Consider the following 26,488-nt stretch of genomic DNA (forward strand, 5'->3'; position numbering starts at 1 on the left):
TCCTAGAAAGCAGACTGAAACTGATTACAGAGCTGCTTTGTTGTTTCTGGAAACATTGGAAACTCCGAAGTCCACTCTCCCAAGGGAAGCAGGAGGCTCGACACGTCCCAGGGGAGTTGTCAGGCGTCCAGAAAGCAAAGTACAACTGCCGTCTCACAGACTCTTCTGACAGGGACAGGACAAGAAGGGAAGTCTCTGGAGCAGGAGGCCATCACGGGAGACGGTGCAGGAGCCGCACACAGACCCCCCCACCCCCACCCCGGGAGGCGGTGCACCCTGGGAAGCAAGGTTGGGCTGGACAGCAGCTCATCAGTTAAAGGAAGTGCCCACCTCGGTCAACGCTAAAGGGTGTACGGGTATCCCCCGCTTTCACGGAAGACCTGCACTGGTACCTGTTTCCGCCAACTGAAAGGAATCCAGAGAGGATTTTCAGTTTTACAAAAAAAAAGAAAAAAGAAAAAAAGGCGAGAAGCAGCAAGGTCCTGGGGGCAGTGGGAATGGCGCCACCCCGCGCCTTCCCTGGGAACTGCAGGCAGCGTCTGCACATGCAGCTGCCTGGGCTGTGCCTGGGAGCGCCGGGCTCAACCTTGATAAGCCTCCTGCATCTGTGAGCAATGCATGCGTCCTGAGGGATTCTGGGGCCTTGGGGATGCTCAGGAGTCTGTGTGAATTAATTGCTTCGTCATGCCATTCTGGCTCATGAAATGGTCTCGTGACATAGCGAAGGAAACCCAAAATATCCTTTTGTGATCAAAAGACTACGTAACAAACACCAGCATCACGATCCCCAGTTTCTCACAGACCTACGGGTGTGACTGACTAACAGAAAGACCTCCGTTAAATAACAACCCTGGAAGCATTCCCCGTGCCACCAGGGCTGAGGCCTGGACGGGAGCTCTGCTCTCACTGCACCTCTTCGGGATTTCTCTGGAGCAACACTCACCGGCCCACAAGTAGCAAGGAAGAAGTAAAAGGTTGTATACGAGACGGGCATATGTCCATGGCTGTGAGAAACAAAACGTCCACAAATAAGGGCTGGAATTCAGTGTGTAGGAAATTGTGGATTGCAAACTGTGTACAAAAATTATGTTTCCACAGGCCAACGATAAAAAAAGATAAATACCACTTACAACACATTTTTTAAGACTTCAGGTCAGGAATAAACTTAGCAAAAGACATGCAAGATCTATATGCTTTCATAAGAGATAAGGAAAGGCCTGAATATATGGAGAGAGAGTCCATGAATTAGAAAATATTTTTAAGGGACGCCTGGGTGGCTCAACGTTTAAGTGCCTGCCTTCCGCCCAGGGTGTGACCCCGGGGTCCTGGGATCGAGTGCCGCATCGGGCTCCCCGCAGGGAGCCTGCTTCTCCCTCTGCCTGTGTCTCTGCCTCTCTCTCGGTCTCTCATGAATAAATAAAATCTTTAAAAAACAATATTTTTTAAATGTCAGTTCCTCCTGCAAATGATTTATTGATTAAATGTAATTCCCTCAATCAAAACATCCAACAGAGTTTTTGGAGGACCGTGACAATCTGGTTCCATTTCTGCGTCGGCACAAAAGGCCAAGAGAAGCTGAAACCAGAAGCAGCCTCAGGGGAAGGGCCTCGCCTTACCAGCTATCAGGAGCCATCTACAAGGCTGGGATACCAACAATCAACACTGATGGCCCAACCATGAACCCCGCAACCCAGGTCGTCCCGCCAAGTTCACAGGTACCTGGTCTGTGGAGATCAGACTTCTCAACAAACGGCTCCCAAGTAAGGGATCATCCACATGAAATCAGACCTCAGACTTCACATCAAGTGGATCAAAGTAGTAACGCATCCAAGTGTTTTGGCAAAAAAGAGCTCAAACCACAAAGAAAAACGTTCACTGTCTACAGAAAGACTGAGAGGACGTCACTAGGAGATGCCCTGCACAGCACGACCAGCCCCACGATGCCTGTCTGCACCAAGGGGGGAGCAGAACATGAAACGCAGAGCAAGCTTCCGCAATCAAAATACGGTTCAAAAGCAAGAAAAAGTCAATAAGGTAAGTGTTCGCAGGCAACGGAAAGGTAGGCAAAATGCCAGCAGAGCTCACGGGAGCAGCGAGAGCCTGAAGGCAGCCTGAGGGCGGCTGGCTTTCCCTCCTCGCTCTGGAAGGTTCCCCTCAAGGCCACGGTGAAACTGCCACGTCACAGCGACAGCCCGAAAGGGACAGGTCACGTGGTGCCTGGACAGGAGGAGAGAGGCTACACTCCCCACAGTGGGCCTGTGCACGGGGACGTGGGGATGCAGGGCAGGGCTCAGGGTGGCTGGCCCCCACGCCCCAACACCAGCTGGGCCCCCAATGCCCTGCACAGGGACCGCGCCCGGGCTTCCATACGCCTAAACACACACCCGCTCAGGCGTGGGAGCCTGCCGAGGCATCGCCCAGGCGGCAGGGCTACAGGGTGGCAACTTGGAGGCCCCATGGGGCGGTGGCCGGCGGGGGGGTGGAGGGTACCGCACAGACATCTGCCAGTTCCTGGGTGTCTCTGAAAAGAAGGGTCCCTGTATCTGTCCAAAGTGCCGCGGGGAGGCCAGGGTAGGGGCAGCATCCTCCCGGAAAGGAGCCCCGCGTGCAGCTACCTGGGCCCCACGGAGCAGGAGCACAGCACGGCCTCGGCCCAGCCACCCACTCCTAGGGGCGGCCTGGACAGAGGGTCACGCAGCAAGTGCAGTCGGGCGGCGGCGTGCCACGTGCGGCCCGGGCCTGGGTGCGTGCCCACGAGGAGCACCCCCAACCCCAAACCGCCGCCAAGTGCACTGTGTCCACGGTGTGTCGCGTGCGGCCCGGGGCTGGTTGCACGCAGACGAGGAGCCCCCCCGCCCCCCGCCACCAAGTGCAGTCGGGCCGCAGCGTGCCATGTGCAGCCCAGAGCTGGGTGCGTGCCCACGAGGAGCCCCTCCACCCTCCGCACCGCCCCACACGGCCCCGCACCTTTGCCCGGAGACTCCTTCAATTTCATGCTGATCCACTGCATGGCTCTGGCGGAGATTTTGGTTCCGAAGTTTCTATCGAATGGTGAGGGCGCTCCACCCTGCGGGCGGTCAGTTACGGGAGGTCAGTGCCGCGCCCGCCCGCCCCTTTTGCAGATTGTGCTGGGAGGTATGGGCACTTAACACAATTCAGGTCACACGCTTAAGAGACTCCACTCTAGACAGCGGTGTGGGGGTTCTGGTTTTTTGTTGTTGCTCGTCTTCCCTGCCCTTCCCCAGCCCTTCTGCTGTTGGGGCCTGTGGCTGGAGCTCAGCCCGAGGCCCGCATCCCTGTGCTCGTCCCCCCCCCCCCCCCCCGCCCCGCCCGCACCCCTGTCAGCTCACAGCTTCCAATCGTCCGTCAGGGTTACTTTGTCTTGTTTTGGGGGGGGAGCCAGTCCCAGTTTCCATCAGGTTCTGACCGACCTGGGGGCTAGCCCCCACAGAAATACAGACGCCCACCATCTCGGCACGCACCAAGAGCCGGGGCCCTGGGAGCACACGAGCCGACCCAGGATGGCAGGGCCGGGAGGCAGTGCTGGCACCAGGACGGGCCTGTCACCCTCGCCCACCGCCGGCTTTGTGGTCCGCCGAGCACCCCCAGAGCACTCTGATGGTGTGCAAACCTCACACGTCACAGTCACTAAGGCCCGCTATCCAATGATGTACCCAATTCAATCAGGTTTCCCCAATCAGCGGGTGTCAACTCTACCCATCAATAATGCTTTGCCTGAAAACCGCCCACCCGCCCGCACACAGGATTTCTGGGTTGCGCAGTGGGGCGGGACTGTTAAATGGAACCGTAACAGAGCAAAGTAGATGCCGAAGTGACGACGACCGTGTCTCCCGCGCCGACGCTCCCCGGGGCTAACAAGGCCTCCCACCAAGTGCCCGGGACAGGCCGCACCTGCTGCATGTGGCCCAGCACGTTCTTCCTGCAGTCGAACACGCCCTTGCCCTCCTCGGAGTACAGCTGGTAGATGAAGTCTGTGGTGTAGTTCTCACTGCAGCTCTCGTTCCTGCAGGGAGCATGGGCGCGGGCCGTCGGGGGGCGCCCAGCCGGCCCCACACCCGCCCGACTCCACCGCCCTTCCTTGGACATGCCGGTGCCTCAGAGAAACGACTTGGTATAGCCATAGCAACAACTACGAAGTGACCCTGGACTCCTCATTGTACCCTGTGGGTACGCCCGTGTACGCAGCCTGCAGCACGCTGTGCAACGGGGCCCTGAGCTGGGCCCGGGAAGGGGCTCCGTGGGTGGGGACGGGTTGTCCCTACCTGAGCACGAGCCCCCTCTGAATGGTGGTCTTCATTTTCTCCGTCAGGTGCTCCACGTTGGACTGGGGAAGAGCAGGCATTCAGGTGGTTCGGCCTCGTAGGTGCCACCCCGCGTGCTGTGTCCTCGGCGTCCCGCCACCCCGGCAGGCAGGCCTCGGCGCTCCAGGGATGTTCTCCAGCCACCGCAGACCCTCCCACACGGACACCCATCCAACCCGCGTCAGCACGTGCCCCTCCACGTGGTGATGGGGTCATTGAAAGCGCGTGGAACTTGGTGCACTGTCACCCCCGTCGCCCGCCCCTCAGAGCCAACCCCATCGGGGCCCCGAGAACCCTCACCTAGGGGCCCCGACGCATGGCCATACCTGCAGATCTCGGATGTCAAACGGCTCCTCAAAGATGTAGGCGGCATCGGCTCCCGCGGCGAGCGCCCCCATGTTGGCCAGGTAGCCGCAGTAGCCCCCCATGGTCTCGATGATGAACACGCGCCGCTTGGTCCCGCTGGCCGACTGTTTGATGCGGTCGCACGTCTGGCCACAGAGAAGGACACGGTCATGCCCCCGCGGGGGCGGCCAGGTACCGCGGCTGGGGGCCCTGCCCACGGCTGGTGTGGTCACCGTCCCCGCGCCCTGACACTGCCTGCCATGGGGCGCCCGCGCCCAGCTCACTCCAGCTGCCCTCGCGTCCTCGCGGCACCCCAGGGTTTCACGGGCACGTCCCTTGGGTCGGCTTCTGAAAGCTCCCGGTGACCTGCGCTCTGGGCGCCCTCATCCTAACCCTAAACGCTACGTCCCGGAACGGGATGCGGCTCCTGCACACAGGCCCCCGGGGGTCTTCTGAGGAAACGTCCGCCACACAAGCCAAAGGGGGGCAGCAGACGCGGCCGTGCACCGCCCTCCACCGCCTCACCCCTGCAGAGCACCGCGAGTGCTCCCGGGGCAGCCCACGTCGGGCACCAGCTCCAACTGCAGCCTTGCTCTCAGCATGGGGGGCGGCGCCCCCAGACCGCCCGGTCCTCCTCCAGCACGTGCAGCCACGGCCCTCGGTTACGAAGACCACCGCCGACCAAAGTCGCGGCACCAGACACAGCCCCAACCCGCCGGTGGTGCTGGCAGGGGGACCTCTGGGGGACAGGGAGGACTCCAGGGCTGCTCGTGTCCCTGGCCTGGCCCAGTCGGCCCCATCCACGGTGGCAGCCCCCACCTCCCAATGCAGACGCCCCATGGCGGCAGCCACGGCTCTCTGAGCACGATGGTCCAAGCATGGAGTCGGTTCCAGCACTAACACATCATCACACTCGAGCTTTAAGGACACACACAAGATTAGGTAGAGCTTGGCGCGGGGCTAACGCAGAGCCCGTGGACCTGGACGTGAGGACAGAGTCGTGCTGAGCCCGGGAGCCCGTGCTTAGCCCCCGTGACGGAGGCCTTCCCGACAAGTCAGCAGTCTGCTGAGCATGGGGGCGGGGTGGGGCGTCCCATCTGGCCACTGAGACGCCCCCGGCGAAGCGCAACGGATGCAGGGAGCCTCAGAGCGGGGTGACGCCTGGCACCTCACGGCGCTCCGTGGCCGCGTTGGCCACGCACACACAGGCAAGTCCACGGTCACATGCGGGGCCCATGGGAGCTGCCACAGTGGGGAGGATCTGGTACAAGAATGAGCAGAAGGCTCCAGGTGCAGGTGCCACGTCACAGGTGGGGCACCAGGCGCTCAGGAAAGAGCTGTCCCCTCCCCGTGGTCCAGCTCAGAACCCCCACCTAGACCCCGACTGCACACTTCCAGGCCTCTCCAGCCCCCAGGGCAAGCGCTGCAGGCTCTGCAGCCAGCCCACCCCTGGCCACCTTCCCTCCTCCTGTGTGTGTTGGGGGACCGTGCCCCAGACAGCCTCCACCCCACAACAAGGACCCCAGCAACCGGGGGGTGCCAGCGGGGCCTGCCTCCGCCCACACAGCCAAGGGCGCATCCGAGCCGCAGCCGCGCCTGTCCTCCCAGGAGCTTCCCCCTCAGGCCTCCGGACACCCGGGGCGGGCTGGCTGCCCCCCCCCACATGAGCAGCCACCTCGGGCCGCAGGAGACCCCCCAGGGTGCTGGGGGCCCTCCGCCTTCCAGCCGCCCGAGTCCCGCTCAGCCCCGACCGGGGCTTGCTCCTTGCGCGGCTTCAGGCGGGCCAGCTCCGGCCATCCTCGCGGGGCGGGAAGGACCCGGAGCAAACGGGGCAGCGAGGGCCGCTTACCTCCATCACGGCATTGAGGCTAGTATCACAGCCCAGGCTCAGCTCTGTGCCCGGGACGCTGTTGCTTATGGTGGTGGGCAGGACGCACACGGGCACGCAAAACTCCCGGTGCTGCTCGCGCGCCTTGGCCAGCAGGAGCGAGCTCTCGAAAGCCTGGAGCGGCGGGAGGCCGGTCAGCGGGGCGCCCCGGGGCTCCCGGGAGATGGAAGGTGTCGGGGGTGGGGGGGCCCAGGGGAGGCGGCGCGAGCAGGCGGGCAGCAAAGCAGGGGCCGGAGGCGGCGGCCGGTCCTTGGCGCCTGGGAGGTGGGCTGGGGCCGTCAGAGGGCCCGGGAGCCGCGAGCCTCTGCGCTCCCCAGGCCCCCGTGACCCCCGCCGCCCGGGACGCCAAGGACGCGGGCTGTGGCCACGCGCAGGCCAAGGTTAGTGGAAGTACTCGTTAGTGTCCGCCCCCCACCATCGCCCCACGGCCACGCGCGCTCCTCCGCTCGGGACTCCCCCCACCCCTGCCCGGAGCACGGGCCCGCTGTGGGGCCACGCACAGCTGGAGGCGGAGCCGGCCTCGGGGGCACGTGCTCCCCAAACACCCTGCTCCTGGGGCGGCGGCCGGGGCGGGCGTGGAGGCCTGTGCGGGTAGCGCATGGAGTGGCCGGCACCACGCAAGGGGGCGCGCTCCAGCCCCTCCGTCTGCAGCCGCGCGTGGAGCCCAGGCAGGCAGGCGGCTGAGCCCAGGAGGCCAGAGGCGGCTGGCACCTCCGAACCCAGGTTAGAACCCCAGGAACGCCCTCCGTCCTGGTTCCTGTTGCTCCTCCTTCCCTTCGATCTTCGGGAAGCCACCGGGCCCTCCTGTGGGGACGGGACGGCCTGCCAGGACGGGGCCGGCACCAGGAATGTGGCCCGAGGCCCGGGGGCAGCGATGCACGGCTCGGAGCTCTGAGTGCACAGCGCGTGGAGGCGACAGGCCCCGCGGAGAACGACCCTGGCTCTGACTCCCTGCACTCCTGACCCGGGCCGGCCAGCAGGGCAGCAGCCACCCTCTGGCATTCGCGGCACCTCGGCCTCGGCGCAGACTGGGGCGCATCGTGCCACTTCTGGGGACCCCAACGCAGCCGTGGGGGGACGGCTCTCTGGACCTCTGCTCCAAGGGGCCGGGCCTGCAGCCTCCACGACACGCGACACGCACAGAGCTCCGTCCATTCTGAGGGACACCGGGAAGCGGAGCGTTCACACTGGCAGAAGGAAGTCACCCGTGAGGACAGTGACGGAGGAGCCCAGGAACGCGACAGTCCCTGCGGCAAGGCCACCTCCCAGGGCCTTGGCACTGCGGGCGGCAGGGCCGTGCTGAGGTCGGGGGCCAGCATCATCGCTCGTCATCGCCAACGTACCCCAGGGGCCGAACCCAAACACCACAGGCGCTCGGCCCTCAGCACAGCCACATCCGGACACGAGGCCACAGGCCCGCGGGTGGCCCATCTGGGAAGGAGGTCCTGAGGGAGGCGCACAAACCCACGGTGAACTCACTTTGGCCCCTGGTCCCCGAGGGCCTCTTGGATCCTGCGGAGCAGATGGGGAGGGATGTGGACCGCCCAGTGACCCGTCACCTCAGGCCCCTGAGGCCAGCCCTGCCGGGTTCCAACCCAGATCCGAACCTCCTAAGGAAGACACGCCTTCACCGCAGCTCATAAAAACACAACCCTGTGGGAAACCAAGGGATGTGCACACGCCGTGCCCACACCAGGGCCCCTACAGCACCAGGACCGTCTCCCCACACTCAGCAGCGGGCACCCAGGCTCCCACCCAGGTCACAGGCAGGACCAGGACCACGGTGCCGGGCAGGTCACCCTTGGGCTTGGGGCTTCGGCGCACACCTACTCGCCCAGTGAGGGTTGGCCTGGCACCAGCACCAACACAAAGCTGCCCACTATAACTTGGTAACTGGCTTTGAGCAACTCAGAGGAGAAACCAAATTCAAGACATCACAGGACAAATTTCCAAATCCCTCCACAGGGAGCAAAGCACCAGGATCACTTAGAGCTTCCCTACATGTTTAGGTTTTCAAATTTTGAGCAACACCCATGTACCCGATCTTTATAACCTGGAAAACATGTCTCGTAGCGGAGGAGCCTGGCAGGTGCCAGAGAGGGCACGTCGGATGTGGCAGGGAGACGAACACCAGCCGGGGCCAGGGCCCCAGACAGCCCCCCAGGCCCCACCCGCCCCGGGAGTTCCAATCAAGTGACAACGAGGAAACACGAACTTCCACTTGCTTCTACTGAGCGTAAGCAAACTCCAGCCAAGGGCAGAGAAAAGGGCAGTAAAGCACTGGTGAAGGTCATGGACAGTGAGGGACGGACATCGACCCTCCCACGGCAGGTGCAGCCGGTCAGGAGCGGAATCGGCTCACGGTGGCCAGAGCAGGAGCAACAGTCACCAGGACGGGGCGCGCGGTGGCCCAGCAACGGGTTAGTGGTGCCAACAGGGCCACTCCAGCGGCGGAGACCCCGGAGACACGGGGCAGAGCTTTTTAGTAAAGAAACCACAGAAAGTTTAAGGAGCAGAGAATAGCGAAATAGGACAAAACAGAAAAACGCAAGCGCAAGGCATTCCTTACCATCCGATTTTTATTTAAAAAGCATTTCTTTTATGTACCGGCACTAGAGACAGGTTTGAGCCCACAGGGTCAAGGAGGAAAATCCGAGAGCAACATTCACAAGAAAACTACTGGGGAATCTGCAGCAAAAGTTCAGACGCCAGATTATAAAGAAGAAGAAACGTGTCTGAAGCTCCCGCGCCATCTCCACAGCGTGGCTTACACACGTGGTAACACGGGCCGGGTCTGTCCTGCTACTGCCCTGTGGCAAGACGCAGGATGGATGCCACAGGGACTCAGGTCGGTGAACAAAGTCACAAGACCTCAAACATCCATGCACGGCCATCAGACCCAGGATTTATCACAAATCACGTCACGGGAATAAAGTGAATTTGGCCCTGACAAAAAAAAATAAATAAATAAAACCACTACACTGACTTTAACGAGTATTCGAATCACAAAACCCTAATACACAAGTACTTGAGCTGTAGATGCTCCCTGTCACTCGATGGGCCTCAGCGGGCACACGGCATCCTGGCCGCGGGGCAGGAAAAGAGGTGGCAAGAAGCCACGGCTCTGGGCATTGGATTAAAATCATCAGGCTTTTTTTTTTTTTTTTTTTTTTTTTTAAAGACCTTTCTGGAAACAGACCCAGGTGTCACTCCGGTCTCTAGTGCGCTGGCAGATAAAAGCGGGCCAGGTGCCCTCGGGTTAGTGTCTGCGGCACCTGCTTTGCTGGCCACGCCCACTTACGTCGGTGATGGTGTTCAGGGCGGTGTCCGCGCCGATGCTGAAATCGGAGCCAGGCACGTTGTTGGAGACAGTGGCTGGGACCATTACCATGGGGACACAGAACTCCTCGTACTTGTCGCGGGCGGCTGACAGCTCCAGCAGGCCCAAGTAGGCCTGTCAGCCAGTGTGCAGGGGTGGGGGCAGGGGGGAGGTGGGAGGGGTGCAAAGGGGCCGTTAAAAACACAGTAAGGCGTTAGGGTCACAGGGAAGCGACACCACGGCTCCTGTCCGCAAGAGTCGTGTTATTGGAGGTCCTTAACGTTTTCTTCAAAGCAAATGGGAAAGTTACTATGGGACCGATCTTGGTTAAATAGACATGTTAAGGAGTGGGGTCCAACGGGCACGGGACGCCCCGTCCTGTCCCAGCTCCAGGCCTAAGCTGCAGGGGGATGCCCGTTCCTGCCCCTGGAAACGCCACAGAACATGCCGGGCAGGGACGCACTGGACGGGGATCCCGCTCTGGCTCCCGGGTCAGCGGCTGCCACCAGGGGAGCACCCCGCCGCAGCGTCCCGGGACCCAGGGGTGCCCCCACCCCACCCAGAAGCCTGCGCACAGCTCACCCCAGCCCTCCGGTCCTAAGGGGCCCGCGGAGGCAGCCACGGGGACGTACCTCGAACCCGCCGATGATGAGCAGCGCATTGATGCTGTGGGTGCGCATCTGCTGGGCGATGTCCTCCAGAAACTTCCCGGGCAGCGTGCTAGAGGCAGTTGGGGGGGACGTGAGGCCAGCCAGCCCCGCCGAGGCCCCCCCACCGCCCCAGCCCGCGGTCCCCAGGAGCAGCGCCAGGGAAGCAAGGCTCCGCTGTATTCAAAAATCAATCGCTCCATCAATAGATGGGAAGAAACGCACGGCAGCCGGACCTAAAAGAATCCTACTGCCTCATCGGGAAAGAACACAAACTGCACCACAACAGCGTGTGAACATTCGTAGTAGCGCTTTGAATGGAAACTTCCTATTTGGAATCCGGTGCGAGCCACGCCCACCTGAAGCCCCACGCGCTCCCACTCACGCCTCTCCTGCTCTATCACCTAGAACCATTGGCAGGGCCCACGCATAGGGACCAGCAGCCGTGCGTGGGGGCGCAGGTAGTGGGGGGTCTGGGGCCTGCGGTGCACACTCTTGCTCCCAAGGGAGCCTGCGGCCCACACAGCACCCCGGCCGGGCTCTGCGGGGCCCTGCTGCACCCGCCACGGGGCCTGCACAGCCCCGGCGGTCAAGGACCCCGGGAGGACAGCCCCCATGTCGCGGGCCTCGTCTCTGCCCCAGGGCGCACATCGGGGACCCCCCAAGCACGACCCAGGGCTCTGGGGGGGTGGTGGCCCGGGAGCCCACGCCAGCGCCCTTCGGGATGCCTTCCCAGAGCGAACAGGGGCAGCTGCTGGTCTAGGACGGGGGTCCCCCTTCCTGAGCACGGGGCACGATGGACCCAGGGATTTACCGTTTGGTCCCGAGGATGGAGCCTCCTTGGCCGGTCCAGCCTCCGACATCCCCCCAGCCGATTTCCTTCACCTGAGGAGCACACACATGGTCCCACGGGAAGCGACCAACGAGGGACCCACCCCCATTGCAAGGCTGAGCAGCTCGGCGGCCCCGGGGTGAAGCCCACCCCCCACGTCCCGCCACGCACAGCAGACCCAGGTGTGGCCACGCTCTACCCCTGGGAATCAGGTGCGTCTTGGTCGATGTAAGAGACCGCCCCTTCAATAAGGCTGGAGGAGACGTGAGGGACCCAGCGGCGGCCAGCCAGATGTGCACCCGCGCTCCTGGGGCCCCTCCCGCCTCGCCCCTCAGGGCGAAGGTCTCATCCTCCGACCGGCGCCCTGGGGGTGCCCTCTGCCGATTCCCCCCCCAGCTCCGTCTTCGGCCCATGCTCCCTACGGCCCCGCTGCTCCCCGGACGCCTCCCCCAGGCCATCCCGCGACCCCTCCACCTGTCCCCATCCTGCCCTAAACCCTCTGTGTTCCCCGAGCAAAAGCCAAGTCCTCCCAGTCACCTACAAGCCCCCGCCCCTTCCACCTCTCCCCTGTGCCCCCCAACTCCCCGCTGCTGGGCCCCCTGAGCCCACCGTCCCAACCCCAGTGCCCTGGCGCTGTCCGGGGCCTGCCGGCACGCCCTCGCAGCCACAGGCTTGGCGTCTCCGTCCCCAGCCTAAGACCCCCTTCCCAGGGACCTGCGTCTGAGAGTCCCAGGGCGGACCCTGCTCTGTGCCCCGTGGGCGCTGGCCCTGCTCGCAGCCCACACCCTGAGCTCCACCTCCTGAGGCTGCACCCCTGCCCGCAGAGGGCACTTTGCTTTCTCCCTGACCCGGCTTCCCGGGAGTAAGGACTCTGTGCACTGCCGGGAGGTAAGACAACCGATGTCATCCCGTGGGGCACGCTGTGGCCTGTGACCCAGGTCTCGTTCACCAGTGTCTCTGTGCCTCAGTTTCCACGTAAGGAGAAGGGGACTAATACTGCAGGTTTACCACGAGATTTCAACGAGTTAACGTGTGCGCATCCCGTAGGAGCAGGAAGTGTATGCAGTTAAGCGCTCAACATGCGTTTGTTCGCTTTTTCCACCAAAGCTTCTGTCCGAGTGCTTGCCGGCCTCATGCGCTTGGCCTGCAGCGTCCCAGGTCCCCTCCCCCACTAAGGCCGGAGCCCACGAGCCCCGCTGCCTATGGCTCCTGGAGAAAACCGCGTGGCGCGCTCCACGCTGAGCCTCAGGGCAGGGCCCAGGACGCGGCCCCAGACAAGTCATCCCCGAGGGCAGCGGCTGTGTTCACCACCCGATGGAGCCCTGGTGTGAGGCTGGGAAGGCAGCTCCTGTTTCCCGCAACGTCCCCCGGGGCCTCACCTGGCCTTTGGCGAAGCCCTCAAAGCCGTCGTAGATGGCGAGCATCTTGTGGCCATCGGCGATGCCCACCCGCACGGCCGAGCGCACGGCGGCGTTCATCCCGGCGGCGGGCGCCCCCACGTTTATGACGGCCACGTTACAGTTGCTCTGCAAGATGAGAGGGCACGGTGCGTCCCTACCCCACGCCCCGGGCGCATGCTGAGCGCACGGCCCGGGAGGCTGGGGGCGAGGGTCCGCGGAGAACACGGTGGGGGGGTGTCCCCTACCTTCACAATCTGATCATCTGGGAACTTGATGGCAAGCCGCTTGTAGGTGTTGAGGTTGGTCTCGAAACTCCTGGAAGGACAGGGCGCCACGGGCCCGAGGTTAGAAGGGCTCCCCTGGGAGGTCACCTGAGCCAGATGCAGATGGTCCAGGCACCTGCCTGGGGCGCTCGGGGCAAGCAGCAGGCCCTGGCGTCACCCCACGCCAAGGCCCCGGTATTCCGTTACATAAGGAGCGTGCCGTGTACGCGGCCGAGAAACTTGGTCTCTCGTACACCCGAGTGTCTCTCAAAATGCCATCCTTGGGCGACTTTCCATCGTCACCGCGCTAACCTCTCCTCCACCCCACCGGCCAGAACAGAGACAGCAAACCAGCGCGTGCCCCCGGCTACCCATCGCGTCCCCACGGCCGGAAGGGGCGCAGCCCCGGAGCACATCTCAGCAGCAGCAAAGGCCCCAGGGACGCAGCAGCAAAGGCAGCAGCAAAGGCCCCAGGGACGCAGGGCCCTGCAGAAGGTCACCTGCCGCGGAGCCGCACGGCATCCTTGAATCTCCTCTCGTCCATGGCCTTCTGCACGTCCTGGGTCTTCAAACAAACATGCAAGAGAGACTGTGTCAAGGCTCAGACGCCTGTGGACAGGCCGCCGTGCTGGCCGCCTCCCGCACGCCGACCCTCCAAGGCCGCCAGCCGGACACCTGCCACCGCCCGGCGGCTGCCAGGGACAAGCCAGGCCCGCCTGGCTCAGGCCGCTAAGAGGGCTGTGAGGCCGCGGCCAGCAACACCGGGCGGGAGATCCCGGATCCACCTCCCGCCCCACCTTGGGAGCCCCCGGGTCCTGGGGAAGCTTGTGGAAGCCCACGTGGCACCAACCAGCCACAGACTACGGACAGGACGGCGAGCGCGTGGACGCTGCAGCTCACCATCTGCACACACTCCACCAGGGGCAGGCGCACCGCCTGGTTCCCGCTCAGCGACACCACGCAGGCCGGCGTCTCCGGGGTGGCCTGGAGGAGGGCAACCACGGCCTCCACCCCCATGCGACTGGCCTGGAAAGGACAATCACGAAGGTCACAGACCGGGTCAAAGGCCAAGGCAGCAGCACCCCCACACCCGGCCCCCGCTCCACAGACGCATGACCACACCCTCAGCAGGTACATCCATGGGCGGAGGCCTGTCCCCCGTTACTCAGCCGGACTCCAGCTGCCTCCCTGCCTCCCGTCCTCCTGGCCTTGGGGCTCTGCTGACCCCAGGGCCTGCGTGCACAAACCACACGGGGGCTCTGTTCCCGGGGTCCCGGCCACCCTCAGCCCTGGGGTCTCCCTGCATCTGCACGTCCTGGATGGGCCACCCCAGCACAGGCACAGACTGTCCCCTCTCGCCCCCAGGGAGGGCACCTGACCATTTGCATCCTCACCAAAATCCGGTCGAAGGCCGAGGGAGTCCCTCCTCTCTGCACGTGCCCAAGTATGGTCACCCGCGTGTCATATCCCAGCTGTGTGACCACGAGCTGCAGAGACAAAGAGTGTTAACGCGGGGGCTCGGCTCGCACGAGGGGGCGAGGGGCAGTCATCCTTCCCCTCCCCCTCCTGCTTCCCACTGACGTGGAAACAAATACTATTTTCCAATCTTCACTTCCTAGAAGGTTTAACGTTGAGCTTTTTTTTTTTTTTTTTTTTTTTTTTAAAGAATGTCTTTATTACCAAAAAATAAAACCCTGGCCTGTCCTGCCTTGCAAACGAACATAAGTAAGGTGATCAAAAATAAAGAAACGGACACGTCTCCCTGACCATCGCGCCAGTCGACCGCGGCGTACCTCGGGCGGGGCGCCACCAGCGGCTGGGCCACCGTCCTCGCAGGAGGAGGACAGCAGGCCGGGGTTGCGGAAGCCGGGGGCCCCTCGCTCTGCCCTTCATGACCCCGTCCGTCTCAGCTTTGCCCCGGAGGGAAGGAGAACCTTTGCCCTGACCCCTTCCCCGGGCTCGGCACTGGTCACACCCAGACACCAGGCTGCAAACCTACGCACACGGCGTCCTCGGCCGTGAGGGACAGCTTCCGCCGCAGCCCGCCTGTCTGTGTGTCTGTCTGTCGGGAACGTGTGCCGTCGCCTGCCCAAGTGGACAGCCCGCCCCTGGGACCCCGCCCCCTGCCCCGTCCGTCTCCCTAGGGCCTCTGGGAATATTCGCGACCCTAAGACTCAAGCCGTTAGAGTCCTGAGTCATTACAGAAGCATCTCCAAACCCCAGGAAGGACAGAAAGCGCTTTAGTGATGACCACACCCGTGCCAAGGGCGGACCCCGTGCTGCGTCCCCAGCTGGCCGCCGAGGAGAACCGCAACTGACGGACACACTCACCTCCTTGATCTGCTCGGAGGTGATAGGCTTATTCTGGGTGTCTATGGCGCCCTCGGCCACGATGATGATATTCAGTCTCTTTTTCCGGGCACGGTTCTAGGGAAGTAGAAAATGAGCCGCCTCAACCCCTGAACCGTCTCCACGACAGGCCCAGGGCCCTTTGCCCCGGGCGAGCTGGCCTCTGTCCAGGGGAAACCTTCACCAGATTTCACAAGCGGGTTTCCGACTACCTGGGCGGGTAGGTGGAGGCGGGGGTAGGTGGAGGGGAGGGACACATGGCTCCAGGCGCGGCCGCGCTCCTTTGCCATCCGGCCCCAGGAGGCAGTGAGCTCAGCCCCGGGTCCCCGCAGGGCATCTATACCGCAGGCCAGGCCTCCAAGCTCCTCCAGCAGCCAGCGCGGCCCGCCACCCCCCTGCAGACCTATCCAGGAAGGCCGGACTTCCCAGCCCCCGCAGCCAGAGCACAGGGCCTGGGCCGCGCAGGAAGCAGGAGGTAGGAGGGTGGGGAGGGAGGGCGGAGGGGCACACCTGTGCCCGCACCTGCACCCACACCTGCACCTGCGCCTGCACCTGCGCTCGCACCTGTGCCCACACCTGCACCCGCACCTGCACCCACACCTGCACCCACACCCGCACCTGCCTCCCCACAGGCCCCGGCGGCCATCACCCAGCAGCACCCAGAAATCCTCCTCGGCCCGTCTGCTCTCCATCACATCCCACGTCACGGCCCCTCCCGTGGAGGCCGTGGGCCCCGGAGTGGCCAGTGCCTGAAGCTACCCCTGCCTGTGGCGCCCGGGGCGCATCACCCAGGGGGTGGTTCCGCGCAGGCCCACCCGGTGCCTCCTCGGGCATCACGTGCTCACTGGCTTGTCTTTGAATAGACATAAACGTGCTCAACTTCGAAGAACTTGCTGGTCACAAGTATTTTCTAAAAGGTGTAAAGCTGTGGCTTCCAGAGTGGCTGTGACGTGTCCGTGAACGTGGGATGGGCCCCAGAGCCACGGCGTCCACATACCACACTCTCCGGAGGCTGCCAGAGGAACAGCGTCCTCTCCACCGTGCGGGAAGATAGGCCCCTGGCCCCACAGGTGCCCAGCACCTGGACCACCCCAACCCCCCGTGCTTGTGGAAGCGCTCGGGTGGCAGCGGGACCCACAGCCCGTGGGGAGTCAGGACTTGGACGCGGGGTGCTGAGCCCAAAGCCCCCCTGGGGGGAGAAGCCGAGACCAGCCCTAGGCGCGGGGCGCCTACCCTCATGTGGAAATGCCCGGGACGTGGGGCGAGGGCCCGGGCCTGACAAAACGTTCGGGAAGACTCGCAGTGAGCAATGGGAATTCATTACAGACGCGGTGATCTCAGCTGCTTCCGCACGAGGAGCCCGAGCCCTCCGCCTCGGCTCGGCCCATGCTCAGGGCAGGGGCGCAACACGCTCCCGCCGTCCCCGCATACGGGAACGCACGGATCTGAAACCCACGGAGTCTGCAGACGAGACCATGCGGTCATGGCAACAATGGGCACCTAAAGCTCAGCTCCTAAACCCAAATAGGGTGTCAGCCCTGCCACCGGCCCTGACCTCCACCCTGTGTGCACCCTTCCCCCAACCATCTCCACCACCGAGCGTGCTCTTCCCTGACCCACACCCTCCCGTCCCCCCAGCTCCACCATCATGCACCCCCGACCCCTGACCCCCCGACCTCCACCCCTGTGCACCCCCTCCCCCCAGCTCCACCATCACGCACCCCCTCCCTCCTCCCCCCCACCTTCACCCCCGTGCACATCTGTGCAGCGGGCCTGTTTCCTCGTCTCCGGGTGCTGCCTGCAGGACTTGGCCTGACCCCGGGGGCCCTGGACCAGGTCCGGGGGCATCACGGGGGCGGGAGGACAGCTGGCAAGCACAGGCACAGCCCCTGGGGAATGGGACCACGGGAGCGTCCCTGTGATTACAGACTCAGCACATATCCTCAGGCCACACAGAGGTACTGTCCAAGACCAGTGCCACCCCGTCAGGCAGCCACGGCCCCATGGCGGCCGCCGGGGAGCACTGCCCTCATCCACAGCCAGAACCAGGACAGGACCAGCGGCTTGAGCGCGTGGTCAGCAATCCCGGGGCCTGGGCGCGCGTGCCCTGACCCGTCCGCAGCCGCCAAGCCTCGGCCCCAAGTGCACGGGGCCTCCCGGGAAGCGCCGGCCTTCCAGCAGTTCCCCACCTCACTGAAGGTCAACAAAGCTTTTCGGTACGTCCCCCAAACGCCTCTCTTGGACCCTGTCACCTGGAAGGTGGTGGCAGGCTCTCCCGGCACGCAGAGCGCGTGTGCTTGCTGAATACGTCTGTGACTCGCCTGGGCCGCCCGCTGACGGTGATGACACGGGAGGGAAATGCAGCACCCGCCGGGGCTTCTGCGCCGGGAGCGAACCCCGCACACCCCCCAGGGAGCCGTCCCCCGGGAAGCCGTCCCCCGGGGACACAGAGCGGGGCACACAGGCCGCCGCGGGCCACACATGGAGAGGCCTGGTCAGAGCCACGGGAACCCCACCCCACCTGACACACGCCCGCCGCTGGGGACACATGGGTAGCCAGGTCACACACACCCCACGACACCGCTAGGACTCGCTCCAGAACCGCGGAGTCTCCACCTGTGTGACCCCAAGCCAACGGGGAATCCCCCAGGCCGCCGCCACACGTCGTGGTCAGGCGGTGGGACCAGCAGCCCCGGCCGTCGAGGGACACGCACGTTACCTCTGAGAGCTTGATGCACATATTCTCCTGCCAACCCTCTTCTGGCGGCGATTCCGGAAGGAACACCCAGTCGGCGCCACAGGCCAAGGCGCTCACCAGGGCGAGGTACCTGTCCGGAGCAGCATTGGCCGTGTCAGGCTGCCACCAGGAGCCACAGCGCGGAGGCCACCGGGGCGGATGCGCATCGGTGACCGCGGGCTCCACCGGGCAGCATCGGCCCTGTGGGGCGCAGGGCTCTCGAGGGGCCGCGCTGAGGTGGCGACGCGTACATACCCGCAGTGTCTCCCCATAACCTCGAGAACAAAGGTCCTCTGGTGGCTGCAAGAGAGACAAAGGAAACGTCCACTTACCACCACGCGGCCCACGTGACAGGCAAAGAGGCACGTGCTTTCCTTGCCAGCTGTGCAGAAAGCCTGCCTCGTGTCGGTGGCAGGCACCTGTGGGCCACAAGCACCTGCCCCGTGATGGCACCTGCCCCATGATGGCATCTGTCCCGTGATGGCACCTGCCCCATATGGGCCACAAGCACCTGCCCCGTGATGGCACCTGCCCCATGATGGCATCTGTCCCGTGATGGCACCTGCCCCATATGGGCCACAAGCACCTGCCCCATGATGGCACCTGCCCCTGTGAGCCACAGGCACCTGCCCCGTGAGGGCCACAAGCACCTGCCCCGTGATGGCAGCACACAGCTGAGCATCCAGAGGGCCCATTCTCTGCAAAAGCAGATGCCACTGTGCTAGCATCTCAAGGTTGTATGGGCAAAGGGGCCTCAGGGTTACACCCGCCCAGCGTGTCACCCACACATGCTCATACCCCCGGGCACCCGCCGCATCGCTCAGCACACGCAGGACAGCGAGCCGGCCGCCTCCGTGGCCCCCAGGCACCGACAGCCACTGGATCACGGACGGGAGGCAGCACTTTCCCCGCACCCGCAGTGTCCTCGAGCGCCCATCGAGCCAGGCCCGGAGCCATGGCTGGCCTGCTGTTCCCGTGGGGACCTTGCTGGGGTCCCGTTGGGGTCGTTTTTTCTAAAATCGGGGGTAGGTGTAACTTTTTAAGTCGAAAATAAAAATCAACAGGAAACAGTTCTCTAGCTCTGGTTTCGGACCTTCAGGAGCAACGCCGTATCCGATCACCCACCGGGGACACCCACGGATGTCTACACCGCAGCACAGAATGTCCGTCTGGGGAACCTCCCAGGGCCGACACGGACGTCCACACCGCAGCACATGTCAGCCCCATGCCCCTCCCGGGGCACTGCTCGTGCGTTACCTCTGGGCGGTGGTCATGATGGCGTCAACGACCTCGATGATCCTGTGCAAGGCAGAGTCGGTGCCGATGGTCATGTCCGTCCCGCAGAAGTCGTTGTCGATGGAGCCCACCATGCCCACGACGTTGAGGTACGCGTGCTTCTGCACCTGCTCCTTGTCGATCTCACCTGCGTGGGAAACGGGCCCGTGTGACCGGGAGCCGCCCGATGCCCCTGCAGCGGGCTGCTGAGCACCGGGCAGCAGCCGCCGGCCTGCTGTTTTGAACCACCTCGTTCTGCACACGTGGGGCGACGGGCACGTGGGGTCCTGACACTAACAGGAAGGAAGGCCTGTCCGTGCTGGTGTTGGGCAGTGGCCCGGGCACATGTCCCTCTGGAGAGGATGCGGCCCCATCAGAGGGGGGTCCTGGGGGCGCACGTTCCCGGCCACGCTGGGGCTGCTGGTGGCAGGGATGTACCCGCCAGCTCGCGGCAAGGACTGTGCAGTTGTAGGTGTGCAATCGGGAGGGGCAGTCGGCAGGGCGCCAGGGGTGGGGTGGGACCAGGGCCACCCGAGCCACGACGACGGCCGACAGCCACCTGCACTCCCCAGACCCGGGGCTCGGGGCGACCGACTGCCTCTGCCTCGTTCACACCTGAACACCGGAGGGTTCCCTGGCGAGGGATGGCCCTCATGGCCCGGCGGGTGACAGGGAACCCAACAACGGAGCGCAACTGCATCTCCGCTCATGTCCTGGCAACAAGTGGACACTCGGGAGCCTGTGCGCCCTCCCCTCGCCCCCCCATGTCCCCACATGGGGACCCCCGGGAAGCCTATCTCAGGGCTCCGTGAGCACCACCCGGAACCGGGTCAGATGGGCGGTGCCCGGTGGGGAACAGGTGCACAGGACCCGCTGTTCCCGAGGCACAGAGTGCAGGGCCCGGAGAGGGGGGACTGGGCAATCGCGCCGTCCCCAGCACGTGCATCTGCGTAGTCGGCTGGGCGGATGCAAGAGCTCGGAGCTCTCTGGGGGCAACGGAGAGCCCACGGGGGCGACGCGCAGGCCCGGGCTGTACCGTGTTGGGCCAGCTCCTCCAGCAGCCCGCTCCACTCCTTCCGGAAGATGTTGGCTCCCGTGAGGCTCCCGTCCCCGCCGATCACGCACAGGTTGGTGATGCCCCGCTGAACCAAGTTACACGCGGCTTTCAGGCGACCCTCCCGCGTCCGGAAGGCTTTGCAACGGGCACTGCCGATAATGGTCCCTCCCTGGAAGACAAAGGACGTGGTGTTTATCATCCTTCCTCCCGCGGGACAGGAAGCAGCGGAGCTGGCACACGCGCCGTCACCTGCGGGACCCACGAAATCTGGGCTCCCCTGGGGCCCATGTATTCAGGTGTGGGTACAGCGGACAGGGGCTCGGCACCGGGCCCAGGACGTCAGGTAAACGCCGAGGAGGAGAGTCCGGAGGCGCCCCAGCCTCCCGGGGGCCCTGGGGTGGGGGTGGCCAGACCCCACCGCCCGGCCTCCCTCAGGCCCAGGTGGCACGGCCCCGTCCGCCAGAGCTCGCCGTGCGCGCAGGCAAAGCAGGGACCTGGGAGCCAGAGGATTCCTGTTTGCCCAGGCGCCCCGCCCACCTCTCCAAGGCCAAGTCTCAGGAAAACTCAAGTCGGATCACGCAAACTGCCAAGAGCGAGAGGCCACGACTCCTCACACTTGGTCTTTTGATCACGAAAGATTCCCGGGCATTGGGAGAAAAGAGCAGGACCCTTCACGTCCCCCGCGATGTGCTCACAAACCTCTGTGGTGTGTCCTCCTCCAAGGACACCCCTGGGTCATAAGCACAGGGAGCGGCGGGAGGGCCGTGGGGATGGTAGGTCCGGGTCACCCGGTTCCCTGGATCAGACCTGACCGGGAGCCATCGGAGGGTCACGGGATTTCGCCCCACTGGAAGCTGCCCGGGCAGCTGGTCCACACCGAGGGGGTCACATGCTGGGGGCTCGGCGGGAAGCCGCGGCTGAGGAAGGCGCAGAGGTCGCGCGGCCCGTCCTGTGTCGCCGGGTGGGGACAGCGCCCAGGACAAGGCGCCCCCCGCATGGGGTTTAGGTCAGGACCTCGGAAGACGCCGCCCTGATGCTGGCAAGTAGTGCTCCCCACAGAGGCCTCACCGGCCGGTCCGCCTCCCAGGACAGGGCACAGGGGTCCAAGTGCAGGCCCCACCAGCTTACAGGGTACGCCCGCCATCACCTCCCGCGGGGTGACGGGCGCCAGCCGATCCAGAACGTGCTGCGGGTCCGGGGGCGCGGGGTGCCGGGTGCCCATGCCGTGACAGGGGTTCTCAACAGCCGCATCGTCGGCCTTTCTGTCATGGGAACGTCTAAGGCCTATGTTTTTAGCAACGTTCAAGGTCATAGTTATCGTGCAGCAGCGTGGACGTTCCCGAAGGTGCGAGGCGTGACGATTTTACACTCGCCCCGTAGGGTGATCACCATGCTCCAGCTCACGAGCTCGTCCGTCACCTCTGGCTCCTGTCTGTGTGCGTCGACAGCGAAGATTTATTCTCAGCAACTTTCAAGGGTACAATGCAGGGTCCTTAACCACAGCCGCTGCGCTGTACGTTCCAGAAGCTGTTCGCCTTCTGCCTGAAGTCAGGGCCCGGCGTCCAGCAGCGGGTCCCTGTCTGCACCCCCCCCCCCCCCCCCCCCCCCGCCCAGCTCCCGCCAGCCATCAGCGTGTCCTGCTTGTCAGCTGAGCTTAGGTCCCCCAGGGTAGGGGGTGGCGTGTGTCCATCTCTCAGTGGCCGACCCACGTCGGCCTGTGGGTTGCCCCAGAGGTGCGCACGCCGTCCCGGCCGCGCGGGTCCCCCCGCCTCTTACGGGGGAACGTGCTCCACTTCCGCCCGGACACCACGGGAACGGGATCCACGCTGTTGCGCAGGCGTCCACGGCACGGCAGTGCCAGCTCGTGGCTCCCTTCTCTTAAAATATTAACGGGTACGTCTCAACAGGTCCAACCGCCAGTGAAGAGCTTATTGTCAAGTCCGTTCTTCCCACGTAATCCGCCTCGTAATCCGCCTCCCACCAGGCCTGGAGGCTTCCCCGAGCTAGTGTTTGGGGAATTTGCAGGCAGGAAACAACGAGGCAGATTTCTTTTAAATTCAAAGTAAGCAATTGCTCTGCCTGCAGCTGGTACTTGCCTCATTCTTGTGCACATCAGAGCAATTAGCCCCGACGGCTCAGGCTGGAACAGGGAGGCTGTGTTCCTCTAAGGCCCTGGGAGGCCCTGGGAGGCCACCCTGGAGGACCGTTCCCAGGCCTGCCTGCACTGACACCAAGTGATGGAGAATCCAGGGGGCGGGGGCATTGGCCAAGAACGAGGCACCAACACACCCAAGCCGCCTCGGGGCTCATCCGCTCTTAAAACAAAGGCAAACCCCGAAACCACTAGGAGGACCCCAGTGAAGGCTGGCGGCCGCTAAGGACCCTTGGCGGCAGGAACACTGCTCCGTCCGCAGGATGGAAAAGCCAACCTGGGAAACCCGCACGAGAGCCGTAGCTTCAGCTCAAATCCCCGCGCGGCTGGCTGCCCAGGGACGGATCCCGGGGACGGGCGGCTTGTGACTGTCCTCCGGGGCCTCGGGGCCGCCCCGGGGCTTCGTGCTGAGCAGGAACCTTGTCCCGGCTCAGCCCCCTCCCACCCCCCGCGGGTCCCCGTCCCCCTCATCACAGGGTGTACAGTCAGCCACTGCTTGCCCACCCGGTCCTGCCCTGGGAGCCTGGGGGGCCCGACTCCCCCAACCGGGCCCCGGTGCCCCTGGCAGGTGGAGGCGCCAGGACGGGGCATGGCCAGAGGGCTAAGGGCAAAGCCAGACAGGAGCTCACCGCCCCTCACAGCCCCGGGGCCACCCGCTAGGGACCCGGGACCCGCTGGCCCCACCCGCACCTCCTGAACCTCCACGTCACCCCGTGTGTCCGCGCGGCTCATTCTCTGACTCCCTGTGATCCTGCAGCAAAGCTCCTTGAGGACTTGAACCGAAGGACAAAGCAAGGCTGTTTCCTCACCGGGCGAGGAGGGGAGAGGAGCGCAGGCAGCAGGCTCACGCGTGTCACGTGCCGCCGCCGCCTCTGCACGAAAGGTTCGCAGCTGGGAGGGGGTGGGCTTTAGGGACCCGGAGCATTGGACTCGGCACGTACCACTTGCAGGATGCTCGAGACGCTTTCCCAGTCGGCCTCCACGATGTTGCTGCCGCCGTCGACCATGCCCTGGTAACCCTGCGGGCGAGAGCGGGAATCCTCGTGAGATGGGGTGACTGCTGAGCCGTCAGGTGGACCCGCGAACCCCGTGGGTGCGGACGACGAGGACTCCGAGCCCCGAGGGCCCCGGGGTTAGAAGCAGTGCGAGACCAGTGCTGGCCCGACGCATCGAAGGTGCACGAAAGCCACCTAATGGGTGCGACACGTGGGACCTTCTTGCCAGACCCGTCCCAGGTACCGGGGGGAACAAGACAGCATGCCTGTCACCCCACAGCACCTGAGCGCCTCAAACGGGGGGAAACTTACCCAAAAAGCGTCTGTAGTTTAACAAACTCCCATGCAAACAGTGCTGTCAATCACACTGCACACAAGAGCGCATGCCTGCCGGGGCCTCCGTTTCCCCGGGCGATCCACGCCACCCCCATGGCGCGTCTGAGAAAGCACCGCAGCCAGCGGTCCTCCCTACCTTCCAGGTCGGGGCTGCGGGCTCCCCGGGGGCGGCGTCAGCCTGCACTTTCCCCGGAAGCCCGAGGGCCGTGCCCTTCAGACCCCAAGCACAGCGGCTCTCCCCGGGCTCCCCCCGCAGGCCGCGCGACGCCGAGGAACCTGGGAACATCCACGAGCACCTTTACCTGCGTGACTCTCCCTAGGACGCTCAACTTTACAAAGGAACAGACCTAGTGGGTCATCAGCAGGGACTCAGAAGTCCTAACCAGGGGAGGTCAAGCAGGAAGGGGAAGGAAGGGGTCTTCAAGACGGCCCATAGGGCAGGGGACCACGGCTGCCTTTCGGGGCCAGGGATGCGCGCTCCTACTATGCCCGCCCCACCAGAAGTCTGGCACAGACCGCATCGTCTAACGTGCAACGCGCATCCACAGAGTGTTCAGTGCACAGAATGCGTCACGGTATCTTTACATCGTGAAACTTGGGGTTATGGGATTCTCTCTACGCCGTAGACAGCGCGTTCCCTGGACTTCTGGAAGTTACATGGGATGAACCTGCTCTCGACACCTGCTCTCGACGTTCAGTCGGAGCCTCCGTCCCCCTTCCTGTGTCACACGTAAACGAGGCTTCCATCAGCACCTGTGTCTGTGGATGCATGGGTCTCAGGTCACATAGATACACGTTGTGGGACACGTAATGTGTCGTGGATGCTCACTACTTATAATCTATCGATACAATTACAGTATTTTATATGTACGCTGAGCGTAGTTGTAGAGGATACATTAGACCTTGCAGCCGTGTGGTATTTTATACACAGTATGTATGGATAAATACGCACGTGCCTGCACGTGTCCTCGTCACATAGGCATCATGTGTGCCAAGCAGCAAAGGGACAGGTGCACAGGATGAAGGAGCACAGAGAGGCCGACGGCGGGCTCATGGTGGAGCCAGCAGGCCTTCCCGCGCCCCCGGACAGAGGATGGACGCTGGGGCTCTGGCTCCCGCAGCCCCCAGAGCAGCCCCACCGTGCACCGGGCAGTTTCAGTCCGCTCCAGGTAACATGCTGAGCCGCCGCGGCTGTCACATGCAGGAGTGTGGTGGGATCCAGGCCCGGCCCCGGAAAGCCAGCTGGTGAGAGAGGCTGTATCCACGCCAGGCCCGTGCATGAGCTGCCCAAGCACAGACGCCGCTCGGGGACGGGGCGCCCAAAGCCAGCTGTCCCCCCTCTGAGTCCTGGGGATCGTTGGCAGGAACAAGTGGGGCCCCGGATGACAGTAGGCGGACAGGAGAGGCGGGGGACCCAGATGGAGACTGCCCCGCGCTCTGCACACCCCACACCGCAGGCTCCCATCAGCAGCTCCCCGCCATCTGTGCCATCTGTGCACGCACCGCAGCTCGCCCTCTCCCCTGCAGCTCCCTCCTCGGAGGCCTGGGTGGGGACACCCCACGTGAGCGGGCCTGCGGGCCTCCAGACCCTGGACACGGACGCAGCCCTACGCAGAGGCCAAAGGTCCTAGCGCCCTGGCCGTGGGGGATGGAGGGGAGAAGCCGGTCCTGGGGAGCCCAGGAGGGCAGGTGCACACGGGCCGTCAGGGCAGAGCGGGGCAGGTGCGCACCCACAGGCTTTGGCAAAAGCAGAGCGGACACCCTGGCGGTGCCCCCAGCCGCTGGAGGACTTTCTGCAGGCTCCCCCGGACCCCGCAGTGCTGACAGGACACGCGAGGCCCTGAGAGCGATCCCAGCAAGCGCATTGCGGGCCTCCAGCGCCCGCCCATGCCCCCCGACAAGCACCGTCCAAGGTCCGCTCGGCAGGTGCCGCGCTGAGAACCCAGAAATTCCCTCCGCCCCCGCAGCCACTGCTCCGCACGTCAACACGGACTTAATAAAAACAGGTAGAAACCCCTTTGCTGGGGGAGCAGGAACGTGGAGAACCACGCTGCAATCGCCGCGTACCTCCAATCGTAGAATGTTCTCCAGAGCTACTTTACGTCCTGGGGTTTAGAGGCGCCTTGAACAGCTGGTGATAAAGGGCCGCTCAGTGACCCGGGGACCCAGGAGTGCGCTCCTGGCTGCGCGGGGGCAGGAAGCGACTCACCCCCTCCGCAGGCTCCTGGAGCTGGGGTGGGGCATCTGAAAATCCCTCCCAACTGCGATTGTCAGCGGTCTTCCGCTTTCAAGGAAGAGGTCACTGAATTAAGAGAGGACCGGCCTGCGCGAGCGTCCCCTGAACCGTAAATCCGGATGAGCGGTTCTCCCCTGACGTCTCCTTGCAGGTTTGAGCACTTACTCCAAAGCAACCAGAGCCCAAAATATTTTTCTATGATTCTCCTTGGAATTTGCCTGCAGAGCCAGTTCTGTGACTCACGGAGGAAGAAAACCACAGAACACCCTGAAGAGCCACACGTAGTTTTTCACCCGGAGTAACAGTCCCCACCCCGCACACACGGCGGGCCCGAG

General features: G+C 64.1%; 1 protein-coding gene across 4 annotated transcripts in view; it reads right to left on the reverse strand.

Annotated features, from left to right (window-relative positions):
- The window catches only part of PFKP (phosphofructokinase, platelet), a 43,635-nt gene that overhangs the window by 1,513 nt on the left and 15,634 nt on the right, over positions 1-26,488 (reverse strand). Inside the window, exons 3-21 of one of the 4 annotated variants that reach the window (XM_077897339.1) lie at positions 23,528-23,605; positions 20,414-20,603; positions 19,360-19,525; positions 18,358-18,402; positions 18,085-18,193; positions 15,348-15,443; positions 14,411-14,503; positions 13,917-14,042; positions 13,517-13,581; positions 12,999-13,068; positions 12,733-12,879; positions 11,336-11,406; positions 10,507-10,594; positions 9,857-10,009; positions 6,517-6,669; positions 4,649-4,813; positions 4,284-4,345; positions 3,913-4,024; positions 2,968-3,067 (exon numbers count right to left, since the gene is read on the reverse strand). In XM_077897339.1, the coding sequence (XP_077753465.1) occupies positions 2,968-3,067; positions 3,913-4,024; positions 4,284-4,345; positions 4,649-4,813; positions 6,517-6,669; positions 9,857-10,009; positions 10,507-10,594; positions 11,336-11,406; positions 12,733-12,879; positions 12,999-13,068; positions 13,517-13,581; positions 13,917-14,042; positions 14,411-14,503; positions 15,348-15,443; positions 18,085-18,193; positions 18,358-18,402; positions 19,360-19,525; positions 20,414-20,603; positions 23,528-23,605 (2,089 nt within the window). The remainder of the gene's footprint in view (positions 1-2,967; positions 3,068-3,912; positions 4,025-4,283; positions 4,346-4,648; positions 4,814-6,516; positions 6,670-9,856; positions 10,010-10,506; positions 10,595-11,335; positions 11,407-12,732; positions 12,880-12,998; positions 13,069-13,516; positions 13,582-13,916; positions 14,043-14,410; positions 14,504-15,347; positions 15,444-18,084; positions 18,194-18,357; positions 18,403-19,359; positions 19,526-20,413; positions 20,604-23,527; positions 23,606-26,488) is intronic. The other 3 variants (XM_077897342.1, XM_077897340.1, XM_077897343.1) reach the window with 3 other exon arrangements.

Source organism: Canis aureus, chromosome 5, assembly GCF_053574225.1.
Source record: "Canis aureus isolate CA01 chromosome 5, VMU_Caureus_v.1.0, whole genome shotgun sequence".
NCBI lineage: Eukaryota > Metazoa > Chordata > Mammalia > Carnivora > Canidae > Canis > Canis aureus.